This window comes from Schistocerca piceifrons, chromosome 8, assembly GCF_021461385.2.
Source record: "Schistocerca piceifrons isolate TAMUIC-IGC-003096 chromosome 8, iqSchPice1.1, whole genome shotgun sequence".
NCBI lineage: Eukaryota > Metazoa > Arthropoda > Insecta > Orthoptera > Acrididae > Schistocerca > Schistocerca piceifrons.
In genome coordinates this window covers 128,718,008-128,738,318 of record NC_060145.1, presented here as the reverse complement: position 1 = coordinate 128,738,318, position 20,311 = coordinate 128,718,008, and the positions used below count along the sequence as shown (strand labels likewise).

General features: G+C 42.1%; 1 protein-coding gene across 2 annotated transcripts in view; it reads left to right on the top strand.

Moving 5' to 3' along the window:
* The window catches only part of LOC124711759, a 100,562-nt gene extending 80,498 nt beyond the window's left edge, over positions 1 to 20,064 (top strand). The window contains exon 6 of one of the 2 annotated variants that reach the window (XM_047241974.1): positions 19,677 to 20,064. In XM_047241974.1, coding sequence (XP_047097930.1) covers positions 19,677 to 19,853 — 177 coding nt within the window. In that variant the 3' untranslated portion in view covers positions 19,854 to 20,064. The remainder of the gene's footprint in view (positions 1 to 19,676) is intronic. The other variant, XM_047241975.1, reaches the window with a different exon arrangement.
* Positions 20,065 to 20,311: the final 247 nt, after the last annotated feature.

The following is a 20,311-nucleotide window of genomic DNA, read 5'->3' as shown; positions in this document are numbered from 1 at the left end:
AGGTGAGCCTCTGGCCAGAGTGGATAGCACCAAGGTGGATTTTTGGCACATGAAACATGTTAAACTCTCTGACCATTCTCCTGTAGCCATGTCTATTCCTAGGAATTGTTCTGTCTCACTTTCTGCTTCTGCCTTCCTGGTGTTTCCCCCCTTGGGTATCCCCTGGGAGGAGGACCAGGCCTGCTGGCTTGGGGCAAAACCGCTTCTGCAGTTCCCCCAGCCCTGGAAGAAGTTTGGTGGACTTCACCCTGTGAATCTCTAATCTACTTTTGCCTAAGTTGTGTCTTCCCCTCCTCCCCTTTCCTCCTTATCCCCATCCTTGCCCCCTTCACCCCCTCCCCTCCCCCCCCCCCCTCCCGGCAGCTCCCGTCCCTTCCCCTCAAGGAACCACTCCTCCTCCTCCTCGGCCAGAGAAGAAATCCTCTTCTGTGGCTCCTGGTAGGGATGGGGTTTACTCTCAGAATACCCCTGCCCAGTGTTCTCAAGATAGGAAGTCTGCAACCTCAGATTGGATGAGGGGCCCCCACTCGGAGAGCCTCAAAGCCATTTGCTCTCTGTCTGATCCATACACCACTGCCACCTATTTCCTCCTCCCTCCCTCCAAGGGAGAAGAAGAAGTAGCACAAGTCCAAGGCTTCTCCAGTATCTTAGGGGACTTTGCCCCCTCCTCCTCATTCTGGATCAGATCCAGTTTTTATGGATGTCACCCTATCCTCATTGGTGATTTGACATCCCCTTGGCTTCTTTATGGGAAATTGGACTCTCATCACATTATAATCCAGTGGAACTGCAAAACATATTACAGTCACCTAATGGAAATACAGCAGCTTGTTTCCTCTTATTTTGTGTTCGATCTTGCTCTTCAAGAAATGCATTTCTGTGATGACCACTCACCAACGTTTCGTGGTTATTGGTGTTCTGTCAGAACCATGCTGGCCCCAAAATAGCATCTAGAGAGGTCTGCAGTTTGGTTCACAACGACATCATTAGTGACTGGACCACCCTTTGTATCAACATGGAAGCAATAGTGCTATGTGTGCCAACGACCCCAGCAATCACTATTTTCAATGTCTACCTCCCTCCAGGTAGCCCACTTCCTTATGTTGAACTGCCTACCATAGTACAGCAACTCCTGCCCTTGTATCTCCTCCTCAGGGACTTCAGTATACACCGCCTCCTGTGGGGGAGTGCCACTACGATGTGTAGGGGTCTTCTAATTGACCAACTTCTTACAGACTTTTGATTTGTGTCTCCTTAATGACAGTTCCTCTACCCCTTCAGTGCTGCTCAAGGCACCTTTTCTGCTGTCGATCTCATGATCTCCTTCCCTGCTGTCGTGGCTTAACTACACTGGTCATCCCATGATGATCTTTTTGACAGTGATGACTTTCCAATGATTGTATCATTTCCTTGTCACTGCCAGGCAGACAGGTCACCACATTGGGCATTCTGCAGAGCCAGTTGACATTTATATACATCTGCTGTGCACTTTGACACCTCTCTCACAGATTGCATTGATGCAGTCATACAAGATGTCACTGTCTGGAACCGCGCAACTGCTACGGTCGCAGGTTCGAATCCTACCTCAGGCATTGATGTGTGTGATGTCCTTAGGTTTAAGTAGTTCTAAGTTTTAAGGGACTGATGACCTCAGACGTTAAGTCCCATAGTGCTCAGAGCCATTTGAACCCCAAGGTAGTGTTATAGGCCCTTTGCTGTTCCTTATCTATATAAAAGATTTGGGAGACAATCTGAGCAGTCGTCTTCGGTTGTTCGCAGATGACGCTGTCGTTTATCGACTAATAAAGTCATCAGAAGATCAAAACAAACTGCAAAACAATTTAGAAAAAATTTCTGAATGGTGCAAAAAGTGGCAGTTGTGACCCTAAATAATGAAAAGTGTTGGGTCATTCACATGAGTGCTTAAAGGAACTCGTTGAACTTCGGTTAGGCCTACACGATAAATCAGTCTAATCTAAAACCCATAAATTCAACTAAATACCTAGGTATTACAATTACGAACAACTTAAATTGGAAAAAAACACACAGAAAATGATGTGGGGAAGGCTAACCAAAGGCTGCGTTATATTGGCAGGACACTTAGAAAATGTAACAGATCTACTAAGGAGACTGCCTACACTACGCTTGTCCGTCCTGCTTTAGAGTACTGCTGCACGGTTTGGGATCCTTACCAGATAGGACTGATGGAGTACAGTTCAAACAAAGGCAGCACTTTTTGTATTATCGCGAAATATGGAAGAGAGTGTCACAGACAAGATACAAGATCTGGGCTGGAAATCATAAAAGAAAGGCATTTTTCCTTGCGACGGAATCTTCTCACGAAATTCCAATCACCAACTTCCTCCTCCGAATTCGAAAATATTTTGTTGACAGCGATCTATATAGGGAGGAATGATCACCACGATAAAATAAGGGAAATCAGAGCTCATATGGAAAGATATAAGTGATCATTCTTTCCGTGCGCTATACGAGATTGGAATAATAGAGAATTCTGAAGGTGGTTTGATGAACCCTCTGCCAGGCACTTAAATGTGATTTGCAGAGTATCCATGTAGATGTAGATGACACTATTCTTCATTGAGCTGGCACTGCTGTTCCCCTATCCACGGGTTCCCCTCATCATCGACCAGTACCATGGTGGACCAAGGATTTAGCAGTCTCTATCTAGGACTGCCAACAGGCACTGCAGTGATTTAAATGACACCCTTCACAGACCAACCTTATTGCTTTTAAGCACCTGTGTACTAATGCTCACTACCTTATTAAGCAGAGTAAAAAGGAATGATGGGAGTGCTATGTTTCCTCCTTGGGAACATATGCCTCTACATCTCAGGTTTGGTCCAAGCTCCACAGTCTTCTGCGCCACCAGCAGCAATCAACTGTTCAGAGTCTTATCCTACAGGATGTTATGTGTACTGATCCATTGGTCCTTGTAGACTTATAGACTACCTCGCGACACACTTTATGATAGGGTTGGCATCCACTTCCTATCCTGCTACCTTTTACTGGAAAAAATGATGAGTTGAAGAGCCTCCCCCCTCTGTTTCAACCCTCACAAGACTGAAACCTATAATCTGTAATTAACTCTTCACTGAATGGGAATTCGTGCAGACTCTTATCTCGTCACATGACGTGACCCAAGGCCCAGATTCCATGTACAACCAGATGATCCAGCATTTGGACATTAGCATTTGTCTCACATGTGCCTTCCCCTCGCAATTGTGAGATAGTATAGTTATCCCTGTAATTAACCCCAGGAAGAACCCAACGTCTCTCGACAGCTACTGACTGATTACCCTGTAACCCTTGATTACCTTTGTAAACTGCTTGAGAGAATAGTTAGCTTCCAATTATGTTGGGTACTCAGACCTTGGAGCCTTTTGTCCCCATATCCCAGTGGTTTTGGGAAGGATGGTCTAGCATATAACATTGCCTGGTGCTGTCTTATTTTAGTTACCCTTCATGACTAGCACTTTTGAGGGCCCCTTCTGATTGTTATCCACTAGTTTCTATCCCACCAGCTCTTCAGATTAGAGTTGGCACTTCACTCAGCACCTCTCAGATCTAGGAGAATGGTATACCACAGGGTTCCATTTTAAGTGCCACACTCTTCCTCATTGTCATCAATAGGCTTGTAACCTCTGTCGGGCCTCTGATTACCCTGGCATTGTACGTTAATGATTTTTGCATCTGGTGCAGCTCCCACTCGGTAGCATCCACTGAACACTAGCTCTGAAGTGCCATCTGATGGGCCTCTGTGTGGGCCCTCTCTCATGGCTTCCAGGTTTCTCCCTCCTATAGGCAGATTATGCATTTTTGCTGTTGACCCACAGTACATCCTGACCCATAACTTTATTTAGGCAACCAACACCTAGGTGTTGTAGCACAGTCCCATTTCTTGGCCTTCTTTTTGATAAACAGCTGATGTGGTTGTCCCGTATGTGCTACCTGGTGAGTGCTTGCATGTGTAAGTTTAATGCTGTCCACCTCCTGGCCCCACACATCTCAGGGTGCAGACAGTGCTACTCTTCTCTATATATACCGTGCTCTTGTTGTATCCAGACTAGATTATAAATGTCAGGTTTATGGCTTAGCAGCTCCGTCCACTCTGAAACTAATTGACCCTGTCCATCATTATACAACAGAGCCAACTCCTGGTTTCTTATGCAATCACCATTTGACGATTCTCTGACCATCCCATGTGCCCCATCCTCTTTGCAAATGTGGGATGTCTCCCCTCTTACCTGCCCTCAGATGGGATTTCCGGTTGGAATGCATCTCATTTCCCTCTGTTGGGATCTCCATCTCCACTCACTGGAATGTGCCCTCTGCATTTTTCCCACACCCCACTTGAATGGTGCCTAGACCATGGATTGGACTGACCTATCCCAGGCTCCTAAGGTCTCAGAGTCACCCCTATGAAATTCCAGCATCTTGCATGTTCCATCCTTGAAGAGTTTCAGGGTGCTACCATCTACTACACTGATGGCTCTAAAATTATTGATAAGGCAGGATATGCTTTTACATCTCCTGCTAGCGTGGAGCACCATTTACTGCTGGGATTATGCAGTGTGTTCACAGCAGAACCACTAGCCATTAACACGGCCTTCCATTTGGTTACTCAGGCCTCCTTCCACATTGTTTTAATATGTACTGACTCAATAAGCAGCCTGCACACTGTAGACCGATGCTACTCTTGTCACTCTTTGGTCTCTGCTGTCCATGACCTTCTCTCTGCCCTTGGCCATGCTGTCTGCTCAGTTGTCTTTCTCTAGGTCCTCAGTCATGTCAACATCCCAGGGAATGAATTGGCTAGAGAGGCAGATACTTGCCCCCATTCCCTTTCATAATTCCAGGTGCAGATATGTGGATATACATCAGATCTCTCTTTGCCCAAGCCCTCAGGGGCTCAGTATTCATTTGCTGAGTACAGGGTTGGTGACCCCTGGGTTCCTGATCTGGGGACTGGTAAGTGCCACCAGTCCCCTGTCACCGTAAGCTCTGGGCATGCTTCAGTGACCACTGTAAGGTGTGGCTGTCATAGAGAACGGGGAGCTTGGCTTGACTGCCCCGATTGTGAGGATGGTAAAAACCTCTATAAAAGAAAACTCTCAGTCTCAAGGTGTGCTGTGTGCTGATAAGATGCATGGCTATTGAGATGGAACAGTTGTTAGTGGGCAACCTCTGGTAAACCTGCTGCACCTCAGTTGTACAAGGCTTGCCTAGGCATGCAGGGTTCTGCATAGATGGACTTTTATTTACCTAGCTGATCGTGGGACCGAGATGGATCCTTTGAAGTCTTCTCTACCACCTTCCAGCGGAATGGGTAGGCCACTGGTAGGAAGTAACACTAATCAATTTAGAGGACTCATGTAGCCAATCCTCTGGACTCAGAGATATTAAAGAATTCAAGTGGTTTTAGTAACAGAACACATGCTGCTGGCCAGAGTGTTTTTTTATTGGGTAAACGGAGAGAGGGGAGTTTTGAAAAGGTGTCACCTTTTTACGTACAAAAGGGGTTTGAGAGGATTGCAGGTACCTTAAAATCAGTAAAGTGGTTATGAAATGGGACAGTGTTGGTGGAATCACCAAGTTCCCAACAAGTAACAAACCTGCAGAAGGCCTAAACCCCTAGGGGATATGCCATTGAGACTGAGCTCCACGCCACATTAAACTACAGTAAAGGTGTGAGACGTGCAGAGACCTGGTGGACATCCTCAAAGAAGATCTGAAGGTTGAATGGGCCCAAGAAGGCATTGTAGATGTGCAGAATGTTATGTAAATGGAAATGAGCGTTTGGCGTCATTGGCCGAGAGGCCCCTTGCGGGGCAGGTCCGGCCGCCTTGATGCAGGTCTTATTACATTTGACACCACATTGGGCGACCTGCGCACCAGATGGGGATGAAATGATGATGAAGGCAGCACAACACCCAGTTCCTGAGTGGAGAAAATCCCCGCCCCAGTCCGGAATTGAACCCGGGCCCGTAGGACGACAATCCGTCACACTGGCCACTCAGCTATCGGGGTGGACAGAATGTTATGAAAAGGGTTGAAAATGATCTGATTAAATCCAACTCGTTCATACTCACTTTTAATAGCACGAAACTCCCAGAACATATTAAGGCAGGTTTTCTTCACTGTGTGGCCCTGTGCCCCGGTTCCATGCACAGTTTTAAACGCCAGTGATTTGGCACACCAAACTTGAATGTAAGGGAGTAACTACTTGTGACAAATGTGGAAAGTCTGCCCACGAAGGAGTCAGATGTTTGTCTCCTCCAAAGTGTGTGAATTGCTCTGGGGCTCACACTGTCTGGAGCAGGGACTGCTGCATCTTCCTGGAAGAATGGAAGATACAGGAGATAAAAACTACACAACGGATCCCCTATGGTGAGGCCAAGAAGATTTATAAGACCATGCAGCCCCCAATGTTCGCTACCTCCTTTGCATCAGTTGCTCAGCAGCCAGTACAAAAACTGATGCTGCTACACAAATGGTGGTAGCTAGTGCTAACACTAGTACCTGCATTAGTCAGTGTAATTGTACTGCTACTGTTTCTTTAGCACCTATATTTCCTCCAAAACCATTGGAAAAGTCTTTGGTCGCTAATGCTGAGCTCCCTGCCCCCCCAAAGTTCAGTCTGGTCCACCATCTAGTGCTGCCACTACCACTGCCCGGGTTGTGGCTCCAAAGTCTACCCAGGCCAAGTGTCCCTCACAAATGGAGTCAGGAAGTAAACAGACCAACAATGTCAGCATCATACTGTGTTTACAAGAAATAAATTGTAAAGCCACTGAAAATCCTGTGCTACAGGTCTATACCCTTCACTGAAAGGATCACCTCACTGGGGAGAGAGCCAATGGAGTGATTGCTGTGTTTGTCAGTAATGCGCATCACTCCTCTGCTCTCCCCAAGGCTACTGACCTGCAATCAGTTGCTGTCAAAATTCATTGGTGTCAGGGGATCACAGTTTGCTTGCTGTGTCTACTTCCACGAGATGCAATAGACTCTGAGGCTCTTATAGATCTTGTGGAACAACTACTGCGACCATATCTCCTACTGGGAGACTTCAATGCCCATCGTGTCTTGTGAGGCATGATCTCTACCGTATTTACTCGAATCTAAGCTGCACTCAAATCTAAGCCGCACCTGAAAAATGAGACTCGAAATCAAGAAAAAAAAAATTTCCCGAATCTAAGCCGCACCTGAAATTTGAGACTCGAAATTCAAGGAGAGAGAAAAGTTTTTGGCCACATCTACAAATCGAAACAAAGTTGGTCCATTGTAATATGAGACACAATTTAGGTCAAATGAATGACGATACAGCTACAGTAGGTTCGAGTCGTAAGCTTAGCAGTTAAGCTTTAGTGGGTAGCCATTGCTATGCATCACACGCTCCGTCCATATTTATGCGGGTACCTTTCCTTTTTCACGTTTGGTTTGAATTGATTGCTTATTTTGCTTTGATCTGGTAAGTGCCGTTCTCTTTGTTATAGGTGTTTACATCACTCTAAGCTGAAAATGCATTACTGTACTGTGTCATGAATTGTTTGTCGCATTCTAATATGAGTGTATACGGCCTGTCCCCGCTCGCGGCATGGCTTGTTTTCGTGCGCGCTACCGCCACTTACAATAAAAAAAGAGAGGAATCATTCCATTAGGAAAACAACAGAAAGAGACTGCTATTTGTTGTTACTTACACTACTGCTTTCTTTGATAATGATCAACAAGAACCAAACAATAGACTGCTTTTGATAGAAGACGTTCTGAACGAGAGTTTAGCGAAAATTTTTCTCCATTTGAAAATCTTTGCAGATGCCTCTTCAGTACATTACATTCTGCACAGAAATTAGAGTCATCTTAGATTTAAGAATCTAATCAATTGCCGTGCTTCATTTCTGACTGTATCACTATTAGGCATAAGAATAATACGAATATAAACATGACATGATATGTATATTCTTCCGCGTTTGCTGTTGTCTCACCCTAGTTTCGTAGCTTATTAGGCAGGCAGGATTTAAATGAGATAGCAGCAAACATGAAAGAATACATGGCAAAATGTATATATTCGTATTATTCTTATGGCGAAGAGAATACTGTATGTGATTCATGTGGTGTCACCGCCAGACACCACACTTGCTAGGTGGTAGCCTTTAAATCGGCTGCGGTCCATTAGTATACATCGGACCCGCGTATCGTCACTATCAGTGATTGCAGACCGAGCGCTGCCACACGGCAGGTCTAGAGAGAGACTTCCTAGCACTCGCCCCAGTTAGACAGCCGACTTTGCTAGCGATGGTTCACTGACAAATTACGCTCTCATTTGCCAAGGCGATAGTTAGCATAGCCTTCAGCTACGTCATTTACTATGACCTAGCAGGGCGCCATTACCAGTTACTATTGATGCTGTAAAACATGTACCGTCAAGAGTGATGTTCGCCAATTATGAATTAAAGTTAAGTATTCCAGTAGTTACATACGTTCTTTGCTACTACAAATTCCTTGTCCTGTTCCAGACCTCACGCCAGCCTGCCTGAGCTTAAACGCGTGCCTTTTGGCTTCCTGTCATAGTGGATTGGCTGTCTTGCCAATCCACAACAATTCACAATTCATAAAAGTTCCTATTAGCAACCATCTCTTCTCACAGGTAGGAAAAAATTCAGAACGTGGTGTTGGCCATATTGGCAAACATCCCAAACAGTCTTGCCAGTCGGATTTTCGTAGTACATTGAAATGCTGCTACATTCAAAGATGAACAATACGGAATTTGTATTTACTTCATTGGATAAGGTATAAAATGCAGTGGTCGAAACTCGGGGCGGAGAAGAAGGCTCGTCTTCCACCCTTATTTTTTTAATTTATTTACTGACGCGGAGGTTTTGGCGCTAATATTTATCTTTGTTCCTGCAAAGCATGCCTATACAGCGCTACCTATATTCGATGGCAGAAGTCACTTGTGGCGGCACCTACCAACATTTTTCAGAACTTCCGCTTACTTTGCACTCGATTCTAAGCCGCAGGCGGTTTTTTGGATTACAAAAACCGGAAAAAAAGTGCGGCTTAGATTCGAGTAAATACGGTACTTGCCCTCGGGGTTGGGTTTTGGAAAGCCTCATGATGTCTCACAAGCTGTGCATCCCTTAACACAGGTACTCACACTCATTTCAGCACTGCTTCTGGGTCATTCTCAGCCATTGACCTCTCTTTCTGCTCTCCCACCCTTGCAGATTCTGTGAATGGGGCACTACCTGAAGTAAAGTCACCAACATGTATGGTCAGGAGGGCTAACTGAATGCCAGTCAGCCAACTGGCTGTGTTTGAACATTGCAACAGCGTCCATGAAAGGGTGGCCCACATCACACAAGTGATGTATCATGCCACTGACTTATCCATCCCAAAGTCCTCAGGTCTTCTTCAGCCATCTGGGATAGACGTGCGGCTCTTCAACGATTTAAATGTTGCCCTACAACAGACAACTTCATAGCCTTTTGAGTCGTGAAGGTCAAGGCTCAATGTGTAATCAAGGAGAACAAGAAAAGGTCATGGCAACACTCCTGGACTCCTTCAACCATTCCACTTGTTCTGCGACAGTGTGGGAAGCCATCAGGAGGATTTCTGGTAAACACAGTCGCTTACCAATAGCAGCAGACTGAAACAGGGAAGTCTCCAAACAGCTCCCAGAGACATCGCTCAGATGCTGGTAGAGAATTTTGCACAAACTACGGCCAATGCCTGCCAAGATCCAGCATTTCATCACTAACATGCGACTGTAGACAGGAGAAAATTGGACTTTAGATACAACAATTCAGAGACTTACAACTACCCTTTCTCCGGGAGCTCTGTCTGAGACTCGTGATACTGCACCCAGTCACAACCAAATCTGGTACTGCATGCTTAGACATTTGGCCACAACATCAAAGGAAATTCTCCTTAGACAGTACCTTCCCCAACCCATGGAGAGAGTCAATGTTGATACATCTTCTGAAACCAGGAAAGGACCTCACATTTGCCAGTAGTTATCGGAATATTGCATTAATGAGCTGTGTAGGAAAGATCCTGGAGCAAATGGTTAAGTGTCATCTGGTCTGGGTGTTAGAGACCAGACTACTCCTTAACCCCTCTCTGTTGGATTCCAGAGATTTTGGTCCACTGTCAACAACCGGACCCTGCTAGAGGCAGCTATTCAGCAGTCTTTCCCGTGCAACCATCACTATATTGGTATATTCTTTGATATCAGTAAGACTTATGATGCTACTTGGAGACACGGTATTCTCACACTTTTGTGGCCATCTCCCCATCTTCATATGGTTTTTCTTGTCTCACCAGTTTTTTAGGATCTGAGTTGATGACTTGCTGTCAGATCAATTTAAACAGGAGAATGGCGTCACTCAGGGTAGTGTTTTAAGTGATACCCTCTTTACCAGCCACAAACAGTATCACATCTACGGTAAGCAGTCCTGTACAGTGATCCTTATTTGTGAATGATTTTGCTGTTTTCTGTTGCTCCTCCAGTGCTGCAACAGTGAGCCACCAGTTGCAGCTTACAGTGTGGTGGTTAGAGGGACTGGTTTTCAATTTTCTGTGGATAAGTGTGCGTGTATTTTCATTTTAATTGTTCTTGTCCTATTTTTAATTTATCTGCCTTGCCATACAAGGGGCACCATCCTACACTTTAGTAACTCAGTGAGGTTTCTGTGCCTCATTTTTGACTCAAGATTGTTGTGGTTGCCACACCTGACGGACCTGAAAGCCGGAATGCTCAAGGCCTGAATATGTCGAAGTGTCTTAGCCACAGGTCAGGTCTTGGGGAGCAAATAGTGCATGCCTCCACCAATTTTATGGGGCTTTTGTGCATTCATAGCTGGACCACTGGTGCATGGTGTATGGGTCAATGAGGCTCTCTTATTTGTGGATCATTGACACTGTCCACCATGAGGGGATTTAGTTGGCCACGGGTACTTGTTGGACCAGTTCCATACCCAGTCTGTGCTGAGGCTGGAGAACCGCCATTTACCATCCAGCACCAGCTCCTCATGGTGCATCAGGCTTGTGAATTCCTCTCAGCTCTGACTTCATAAGTTCCTCTCAGCTCTGACTTCATAAGTTCCCTGCAGCTCCAACTTCACCCGCACACCATAATGTTACTTGTCCACCTCTGAAGTACCTTTTTTCCAACAGTCCATGAGCCACAATGCCATTTGGGATCCGAATGCAGTGTGTGCTAGAGTCACTTGGCATGGAGCCAGTTCAATCCCAAATCCAGCGTTTTAACCGTCTGCTGCCCTGGTTACTGGAGAGGCCCAGAGTGATTTTAGATTTGGTGCAGTACAGGAGAGATAGCACTCCTGCTTCAGTTTTTAATGTGATATTTTCTGACATTTTATCTGAGCACCATGCCTACATTGCTGTTTTTATGGATGGGCAAAAACAGAGGGATTCTATTGGTCGCTCTGTTGTTTTCCCAGATCGTGTACTCAAGGTCTGACTGCCTCAAGCCTGTACTGTCTTTGATGCAGAATTGTATGCAGTCTTGCGGACACTGGATCAGATGAGACTTTCTCCAAGTGCTGAATTTCTTGTGTGTTCTGATTCTCTGAGTGCCCTTCACTCTCAGAAACTTTTGTACCCAGCAGATAAAGTAGTCCAGACTATCCAGGATAGCCTCCTCCAGCTACAACAGCTGGGGAAGGAGGTGTCTTTCTGCTGGGTACCAGGGCACCTGGGAATTGTGGGAAATGAAAGTGCAGATCTAGTAGCCAAGGAGGTGTGCCTTGATCCTCAGATATTTCAGCGTGCCATCCCCCTACATGTTACGACCTCACTGTTGAGATACAGAGTCTTGTGTCAGTGGGAGGATGAATGGCTGGAAATAACCGACAATAAGGTCCATGTCAAAGCCCATAACAAGGCCGTGGCTTAACTCCTTCCAGCCACATCAATGAGATGAAGTCCTCGTCACTCGCTTTAGTATAGGCCACAGCCCTACGAAGCATGGCTTCTTGGTCCAGCAAGAGGATGCTCCGATGCATGGTGCTTGTGGCATACAGTTCACTGTGCACTACGTTTTATTAGACTGCATTTTATTTTCTGACCAGCGGGCCACGGTTATTTGCCAGCGGATCTGCAGTTTATTTTAGGTAATGATCAAATAAATGTGGTTCAACTTTTAAAGTTTTGTGAATTGTCCAACATTTTTATCAAGATTTTAGGGGGTAGTTTTAATATGTTCACGAGGTGACTAGCTCACCCATATTTTATGTAAGTCATTTTACTTGTGTTTTAGTCTCCTGTATAGCATCTTTTATTCTTTCCCATTGTCTTAACATGTATGGTCACATTTCACTACTTTTCTTCGCATTCGTTACTTTTAATATGGGTAAGGGCACTGATAACCTTGCCTTTGAGTGCCTGTAAGTAACACACACACACACACACACACACACACACACACACACACACACACACACACTCACTCACTCACTCTCTCGTGAAATGACATCTGGTGCACTACTGCTCTCAGTAATGAACTCTGTACACTCAAGAAGACTACCAAAGTTTGGCACTCTTCCAATCCTCTCCAAAGAAGTCCACTGTCTTATGTCGTCTATGCATCTGTCACACTAGACTCACCTATTGTTTTCCCTTGCTTTATGAGCTAACCCTACAATGTGGCTGAGAAGTCAGACTGATAGTATCCCATATATTGGTGGAATGTCCCCTTCTTTTAGCACTTTGTACTAAGTATAGCCTTCCAGATGAACCAATCAGCTACGTCATCAGGGTTATGGACTCCTAAGATCATGCTCTAAAATAAGGTCCATTGTGACTGACTTTTTGCCCACCACACCTAGAATAGCTGTTCATCATTTGCCCACCCTCCCAATCTTTTAAATGTCCTGGTCAAACTCTATGCTCGTTCTACACCCGTTTCCCTACAATATTGCTCCTACCCCTGTGACACACACACACACACACACACACACACACACACACACACACACACACTGTAAGACTTGCCCTATGCACCCTACTACCACCATGTACACCAGCTCTGTAACTTGTAAAATATACAAGTATATATCGTCAAAGGGAAAGCCAGATTTTGTATAAATACTGTTTGGCCTCCTACATTGCTATGAATACCACAAAGTTATCAGTCAGGTTGAATGGGCATAGGCAGAGGGTGTATATGGGCAACACATAATATCCTGTTGCAGAGCTTGCTCTATAAATGACAGTTGTGATGTTGGTGCCTCCCTCACCGCTTGTGCCATTTGGATTCTTTCTCCTAACACTGCTCAGAACACAGCAGGTGGGAACTGGCTTTACATGTGTGTGGTTCTCACCACCAACTTTCCTTTTATATTTCCACATTTTTAATTTTCTGACCTATCTATTTTTCCCCACTCCCCTCACCTGTCTTCTTTCTGTTCTTACTGAATCTTTCATGAGGTTTTTTCAGTATTCCCTGTCGTGCTTATTACCTCCTGAGGTTTTCAAATCTCTTCCAGTGTAGATACCAACAAGCAGTCTTTTCTTCTAATCCCATCTAATAAATCTCTCCTGACCCAGGGCTCTGGGCAAACCTCACCAGTTATTTTCTTTCATCCCTCTTCCTTTCCCTTCAATCCTTCTGCTAGAAGAAAGAGCCACTGGCTCCAAAAGCTCATGCATCTCCACGTCTTATGTGTTTTCTCCTGCTGCTGCTCTATCCACTTTGCATAAGAACTATGAATATTTATGAAACCTTACACTTAATCTGTTAAGTTTTTGAGTTTTTGGAACCATAGAATACAAAAAAAGGCATTCAACTTTAAAAACGTAAGAAAACTTAATTTTTGCAGGTGATCTTATACTGTTGTTTGAATACCTGATAGATTCAGCAAGTAAAGATCTGCCAAAGTATTCTTTTCGTAATATGGATGCTTTAAGTAGTCTTTTCATGACATATAATTCCAACAAAAGGCTTAAATATTTGAGATTTTCCTCCTGAAGGAAAGTAACTGTTGTTGAGTCATTCCAACATGACTTTTAATGAAGGATGTACAATTTGTCTACATGAAAAAACCATTTTGCTGACAAAATTTGAATCTCTGTAAAGATCATACTGTAATCTTTTTTCGAAGAGAAATCATCACACCAGAAAAATTTAATACAAGTTAATGAAACTCTGGCAAACCAGTTGAAAAATTTTAGCAAGTGTGGTTCAGATGGGCAAAGGTTGTATTTAAACTGTCATGTGGAACTCCATAACAAATTGGCAGCTGTTGCAGCTTTGGTTTCATCTGATAAATATGTGCAGATGGAAGAATGTTATAAGCTTAATAGCAGTTTGCGTTCTCTTAAAATACAAAGGATCAGTAAGCATGATTTAGAAGGCTAAATCAAGTGCACAGTTAATCAGACACAAAGATTAATAAGTAACCAATATGCTGGTGACTTGCAGCAGCCAGGAAGCATACATGAATTGTTCTGATTATGCTCAGCTGTTATAAAACTTGAGAGGAATGGAGAGTCACTGTCAGGTGTAGAATTAACTTTGGATGTGCCCCAGGGAAGTGTGTTGGACCCCTTGCTGCTCATGTTGTATGTTAATGACCTTGTGAACAGTATTGATAGTAACCTCAGACTTTCTGCAGATGATGCAGTCATCTATAATGAAGCATTGTCTGAAAGAAGCTGCATAAATATTCAGTCAGATCTTAATAAGATTTCAAAGTGGTGCAAAGACTGGCAACTTGCTTTAAATGTTCAGAAATGTAAAATTGTGCCCTTCACAAAACAAAAAAATTACTATCATATGACTATAATATCAATGAGTTGCTGTTGAAATCAGCCAACTGATACAAACACCTGGGTGTAGCAGTTTGTAGGCATATGAAGTGGAATGACCATGTAGTCTCAGTTGTAGGTAAAGTAACTGCCAGACTGGGGTTCATTGGTACACAACCGGGGAAGTGCAACCAGCCTACAAAGGAGAGTGCCTACAAATGACTTGTGTGATTGATTCTAAAATATTGCTCAAGTGTGTGGGGGCCATATCAAATAAGACTAACAGGGGATATTGAATGTATACAGAAAAGGACAGCACTAATGGTCACAGTATTATTTGACCCATGGGAGACTGTCACTGAGGTGTTGAAAGAACTGAATTGTCAGACTCTTAAATATGATGTAAACTATCCAAGGAAAGTCTACTATCAAAGTTTCAAGAACTGATTTTTAATGATCAGGAATGCACTAAAACCTTCTATGTATAACTCGCGTAGGGATAATGGGGATAAGATTAGAATAATTACAGCATGTAAAGGGGCAATCAAACAATCATTCTTCCCATGCTCCATTATATGAAGAACAGGAAGAAATCCTAGTAACTGGTACAATGGGACATACTCTCTGCCATGAACTTCACAGTGATTTGCAGTGTACAGATGTAGACATAGATAAAAAGAAACTCAGTACAGAAAGCAGGTCAGCAGTGATCACGGTATCATCTGTCTTTTATCTAGATTTCAGCTAACAGAACAGCTGTCATCAGTACATTACAAGCAGTCATGTAAACTCACCATGGTTATAAAGACACACATTACAATATTACTTTGGCATGTACAAGCATCACTTAAAAAAACTCATGGAAGAGTTTTTTTTTTTTAATTTATTTATTTCTTTTAACTGATGCTTGTACATGTCAAAGTTATACTGTAATATGTGTTGTTATAATTATGCTCAGTCTACATGACTACCTGTAACACGCTGATGATAGCTGCACTGTTAGCTGAAATTTAGGTCTGCAATAAAGTACAGATGATATTATGACTTAGAAGACCTTCTTTCTGTCCTGCATTACATAGTGGGGGTGGGGTGTTAATTTATGTTGGTGATATTTCTTTAATCTGAGACCTTGACAATCATGCATTACTCTGACCATGATAATTGTGCATTACTCTCATACAGTACCCAAACCATAGTACACCACATAAAGCCATTACGTACTCGTTCTACTTAAATTGGGAGACTGGAGTTCTCATTGACAAATTACTTTAGTTACTGACACAGTTACACAACATAAAGTGCCTCTTGAGACTGTCAGAAGAAGACTCTATCCAGAGTCTTCAGACAAGAGACGCCAAAAAATATACATCAGAGTCTGATGATCTCTTCTACAGCATTGTTCATACCGGTTCAAGGAATCTTCTGACATATTCCTTGGAGCTGCAATTGATGGTGTGATTTCACTACACTTGCTCTGACATCACATCAGTTCTGCATTCCAACACTGCCTGTAGACCACACACAGACAAATATCTACAATAGATGCCTGAAACATGAGTTTTTAGAATAACATCATATGACAGGAATCAATACCAGAAATAAAGCTATGACTCTATGTGTTTACTTATTTGTAGACATCATAAAGGGAGCAGAATTTTAGTGTGATAAATTCACACATATTTCAAGATTTTAAGTCTGAAAATTCCTGCACCCTTTCAACATCACAGTCCTGGTGGACAATTATTCCATGTAATCAAACCCGATGAAAAAAAAAAGCTCTCTTTCTATGTGACAAAAATGCCACAATTGCAACATTTCCCTGTAGAGTACCATGAAGGTTTTGACGATAGTGATGTTCAGAGGTGTTGTTCAAGCAGGGATGTGATAAACATTGTTTTAGAGATGTTTCTCAAAATATCACCCTTTTACATTAACGCAGAACTGGCATCTGCTTGCTAATGTTTGTCTAACAAGCTCAAAACAACAAAGTCTTTCATGAATAATGTTTGCAGCTTCAGCCAAATGGGGAACCAGCTCTTCTGCAGTATCTATCAGAGTTTTGTATACCATATGCTTCATCTGCCTCCACACAAAAGAAATCCATAGGTAGTCAGCAAATTCTCTAAAACAATACTCATCATATGATTAGTCTGAGCACCATTTCTGAACATCTCTAGCATCAAAACTTTCATGGATCCTAGTGGAAATATGTTTCATCTTTAACATTTTTGTCACTGAGAAAAAATGTTTCTTTTTACCTCCTCCAAACATTGTAATATTTCATATAGATTTTTCACACCCGATATGCAGAAGTCTTCCATGTTTATGTTTGAATCTACAGAAGTAATTGTATAAGATATAGTCCTTTATAGTCCAGCCGGCACCACGCGGGGGCACAGGTGGATGTATGCATGTATGTGTGTACTTTACTGTAGGTGTATTTTACTGCTCATAAAAGGATAAACTCCAGAAGCTAACAAGTTTTCTTTCTTTTTTGTGCATCTGTTGACAACTCAATGCTTGTCAGATTACCTATCTGACTCATTTAGCTTACACTCACTGATGCATAACATGTCTGGCTGAATATTTTGCTTAGGAGTACTTCTGCTTCTTGTTTCTTGTTATCAGTGTACTGAATATGAATTTTTCCTGCTGACAACTTAATATTGTGGATTGTACTTTGAAAGCATAATCTTCAGTTCCACTCATTTGCTGGTACAAGGTACCAGAAAATCCTCTGTGTTGTTCACATGAGTGATTTCCACCTGTGTTTACTTGTGAAGGTTTGTTGGACTGCCTCCTTTGCCTCTTCTTATCAGGTGAGACCAGCTTGTAATTTGTGATTGCCTGATAGATACATTGATATTTGTATGTTTTAATTGCTCTTCCCTCTTTGTCTCTGTTCTCTTTGGTTTTAACCGGTTTACAATATGTGTGTGTTTGATTTTCAAATTGATTTTATGAAGTTTCAGTTTCTTGCCTTCCTTCAACACAGCTGTTTTTAGTTTAAAGCACTTTGTAATTTGCGTTGTCGTGTCAGTTTTACTGTCTGCAACCCATTTACCCAACACATGTAAATATTTTTTGGCTAGGAGCATCTCTTCTAACACATTGAAATGGAGTCTATTAGCAGAAATGGTTTCATTGTTTTAAGCACCTTAAGTCCATAAGTTCATTATTTTTAAAGTAAGCACATATTTTTCTGTAATATGCTTGCCTGCAGTACCGATTTCACAGCTTATGCATGACCAAGGTGTTAAATCAGAAGAATGTGAAATGTTCACAGTAAGAACATTTGTGTCAGTTAGCTGGTTTAAGCATTTTTTCACTAGTGGGAAAAAGTAAAGCTCATTGCTTTGGCACATTTTGTTAAGTTTGTTATTTTACATAATGGAACCCTTAACATTGCATTTTTCTGCTAATTTTGCTGCAATTCTATGACTGTGATTGTTGCATAATGAAAAAAACACTCTTCACTTTAACTTTATTTTCACACAATGGCATGGAATTTCCATTTCTCTGTCCTCTGGCAATATTTTGATGTTTTGAGTCTTTTTCTGTATCCAGCTTCACTGTAAATTTATTTTTTATTATATCTGATTTGTTTTTCAATTGCTCATAACTTTCAATGAGGGATTACTTATTTTCAGTTTTTTAAATACACTATCTGAAGTAGTACATTCAAAATTTAGCATAGCTTCAGAATTGACCAATTGTTTTTCTTTTCTGTGGAGTTCAGTCTCTGGGTTCATGACTTACTCCATCAGCATTTTATTTTCTGTCTCTAATATTTTTGGAAGTTGTTGTTTTGAAGCAAAGATGTTGTCATTGTCCTCCCTGGTTTTTTCATGAGAACACTAACATGCACAGGAATAACTAATTATGTGCTTTGTTTTTGATCTTGTGGCTATTTCATTGAAGGTTTTTGTTATTTTCACTGTGGATGTGTGGCATGTCTGTACTGCACCATTGCCTTTCTGTTTCCACTCTTAACTGATCACAAACTGGGAATGTTCCATTAGCACTATCTGAGAACACTAACATGCACAAGAATAACTAATTATGTGCTTTATTTTTGATCTTGTGGCTATTTCATTGAAGGTTTTTGTTATTTTCACTATGGATGTGTGGCATGTCTGTACTGCACCATTGCCTTTCCGTTTCCACTCTTAACTGATCACAAACTGGGAATGTTCCATTAGCACTATCTGCCTTCTTACACCTCTTGTTGCTCTTTAACCAATTCTTTTGCTAATGCTTCAGATCCTCATGCCTACCCTCCCTTTTTCCCTTTGATGAAGTTGATTTTTGTGTCACTTATGCATCTATTTTCGGTCTTTGATTTGTTGAGTACTCTCTGTTTCTTGTTAGTTACTGATTTTCAATATCTCATTTATTGTTAGCATTTCGCTGCTGATTCTCTCTGTACACACTTCCGCTGCATTGTCTTATATTTAGTATTACAGATGAAATTTTTAGTTTAATTCCTGACTGGCCTTATTTCCTTAAATATTTTACTCTCTTTTGTTGTATTAAGGAAAACCTGATTCAGAAAGTCATAAAGCAAGCACAAGTAAAATGCCAAGCTGCATTTTATGTCTTACGCCATGGAAACCACAAGAATCCATGTTCTGTAATTTGAACCATTTGTGTGTTTCATCCCAGTGCAAAGGATTGCAGTTTTGAAAATGGAAACTTACCCTTTGGCACTTTAAGCCTATTTATAATCCATGTCTTACTACTCTTTCATCTCATCATCTTCTCATTCATGTAAAGTGTCAACAACACAATTTTTCTAAAGTCCAAGAATTTCTGCTAATGTTGATATTGTTTGCCTTTGTGTCTTTCTCATGTAGAGTTTGTTGTTTGTTGATGTATGCCTACAGGTGACAGTACTGAAACGACAGACAAAGGCTCTCATGCAACGTGTAAGTAACCCCAGCTTAGCAACTGCAGGCAAGGAAGGTCGACGAACTGGGCCACGTGAAACATCTGTTGCATTCCTACTAACTAGACTTTTGCGCAGCATTCAACGAATTCAAGATAAATTGCGTGAAGACTGAGGCTCGTGTAATGGGTGGAGTACAGTCTGACAGCAATACATTAGATTTGCTGCATTTGTAAACATATAACGTCTCAAGTCAATTGAATATGACTGTTATATTGAAGTCTTGGGTTTTCTCTTGTAATTACTGACAGTGTTACTTAGCATAAAACTATGACACTTTGTCATTATGGAATGAAAAATCAAATAAAATTAAACCATAATTTCCACAGCAGCAGCATGTTACTCTGTGCACCAGATTTATGGAATGAGAATGTACTTTATTTTAACAAAAAGCTTAGTAATTATTTCATGCAAAATACATTCATTTTTCAACTGTAAATTAGTTTTATTTCTTATAAAGTTTTTTTCCCCATTGTTTTTTTAAAAAAAGTGTGCCAGAATAGGATAATGCATGCAACAAATCTGTGGTTTCTGATAGTTATATTTAAAGCTAAGGTATATTTTAGTTACATT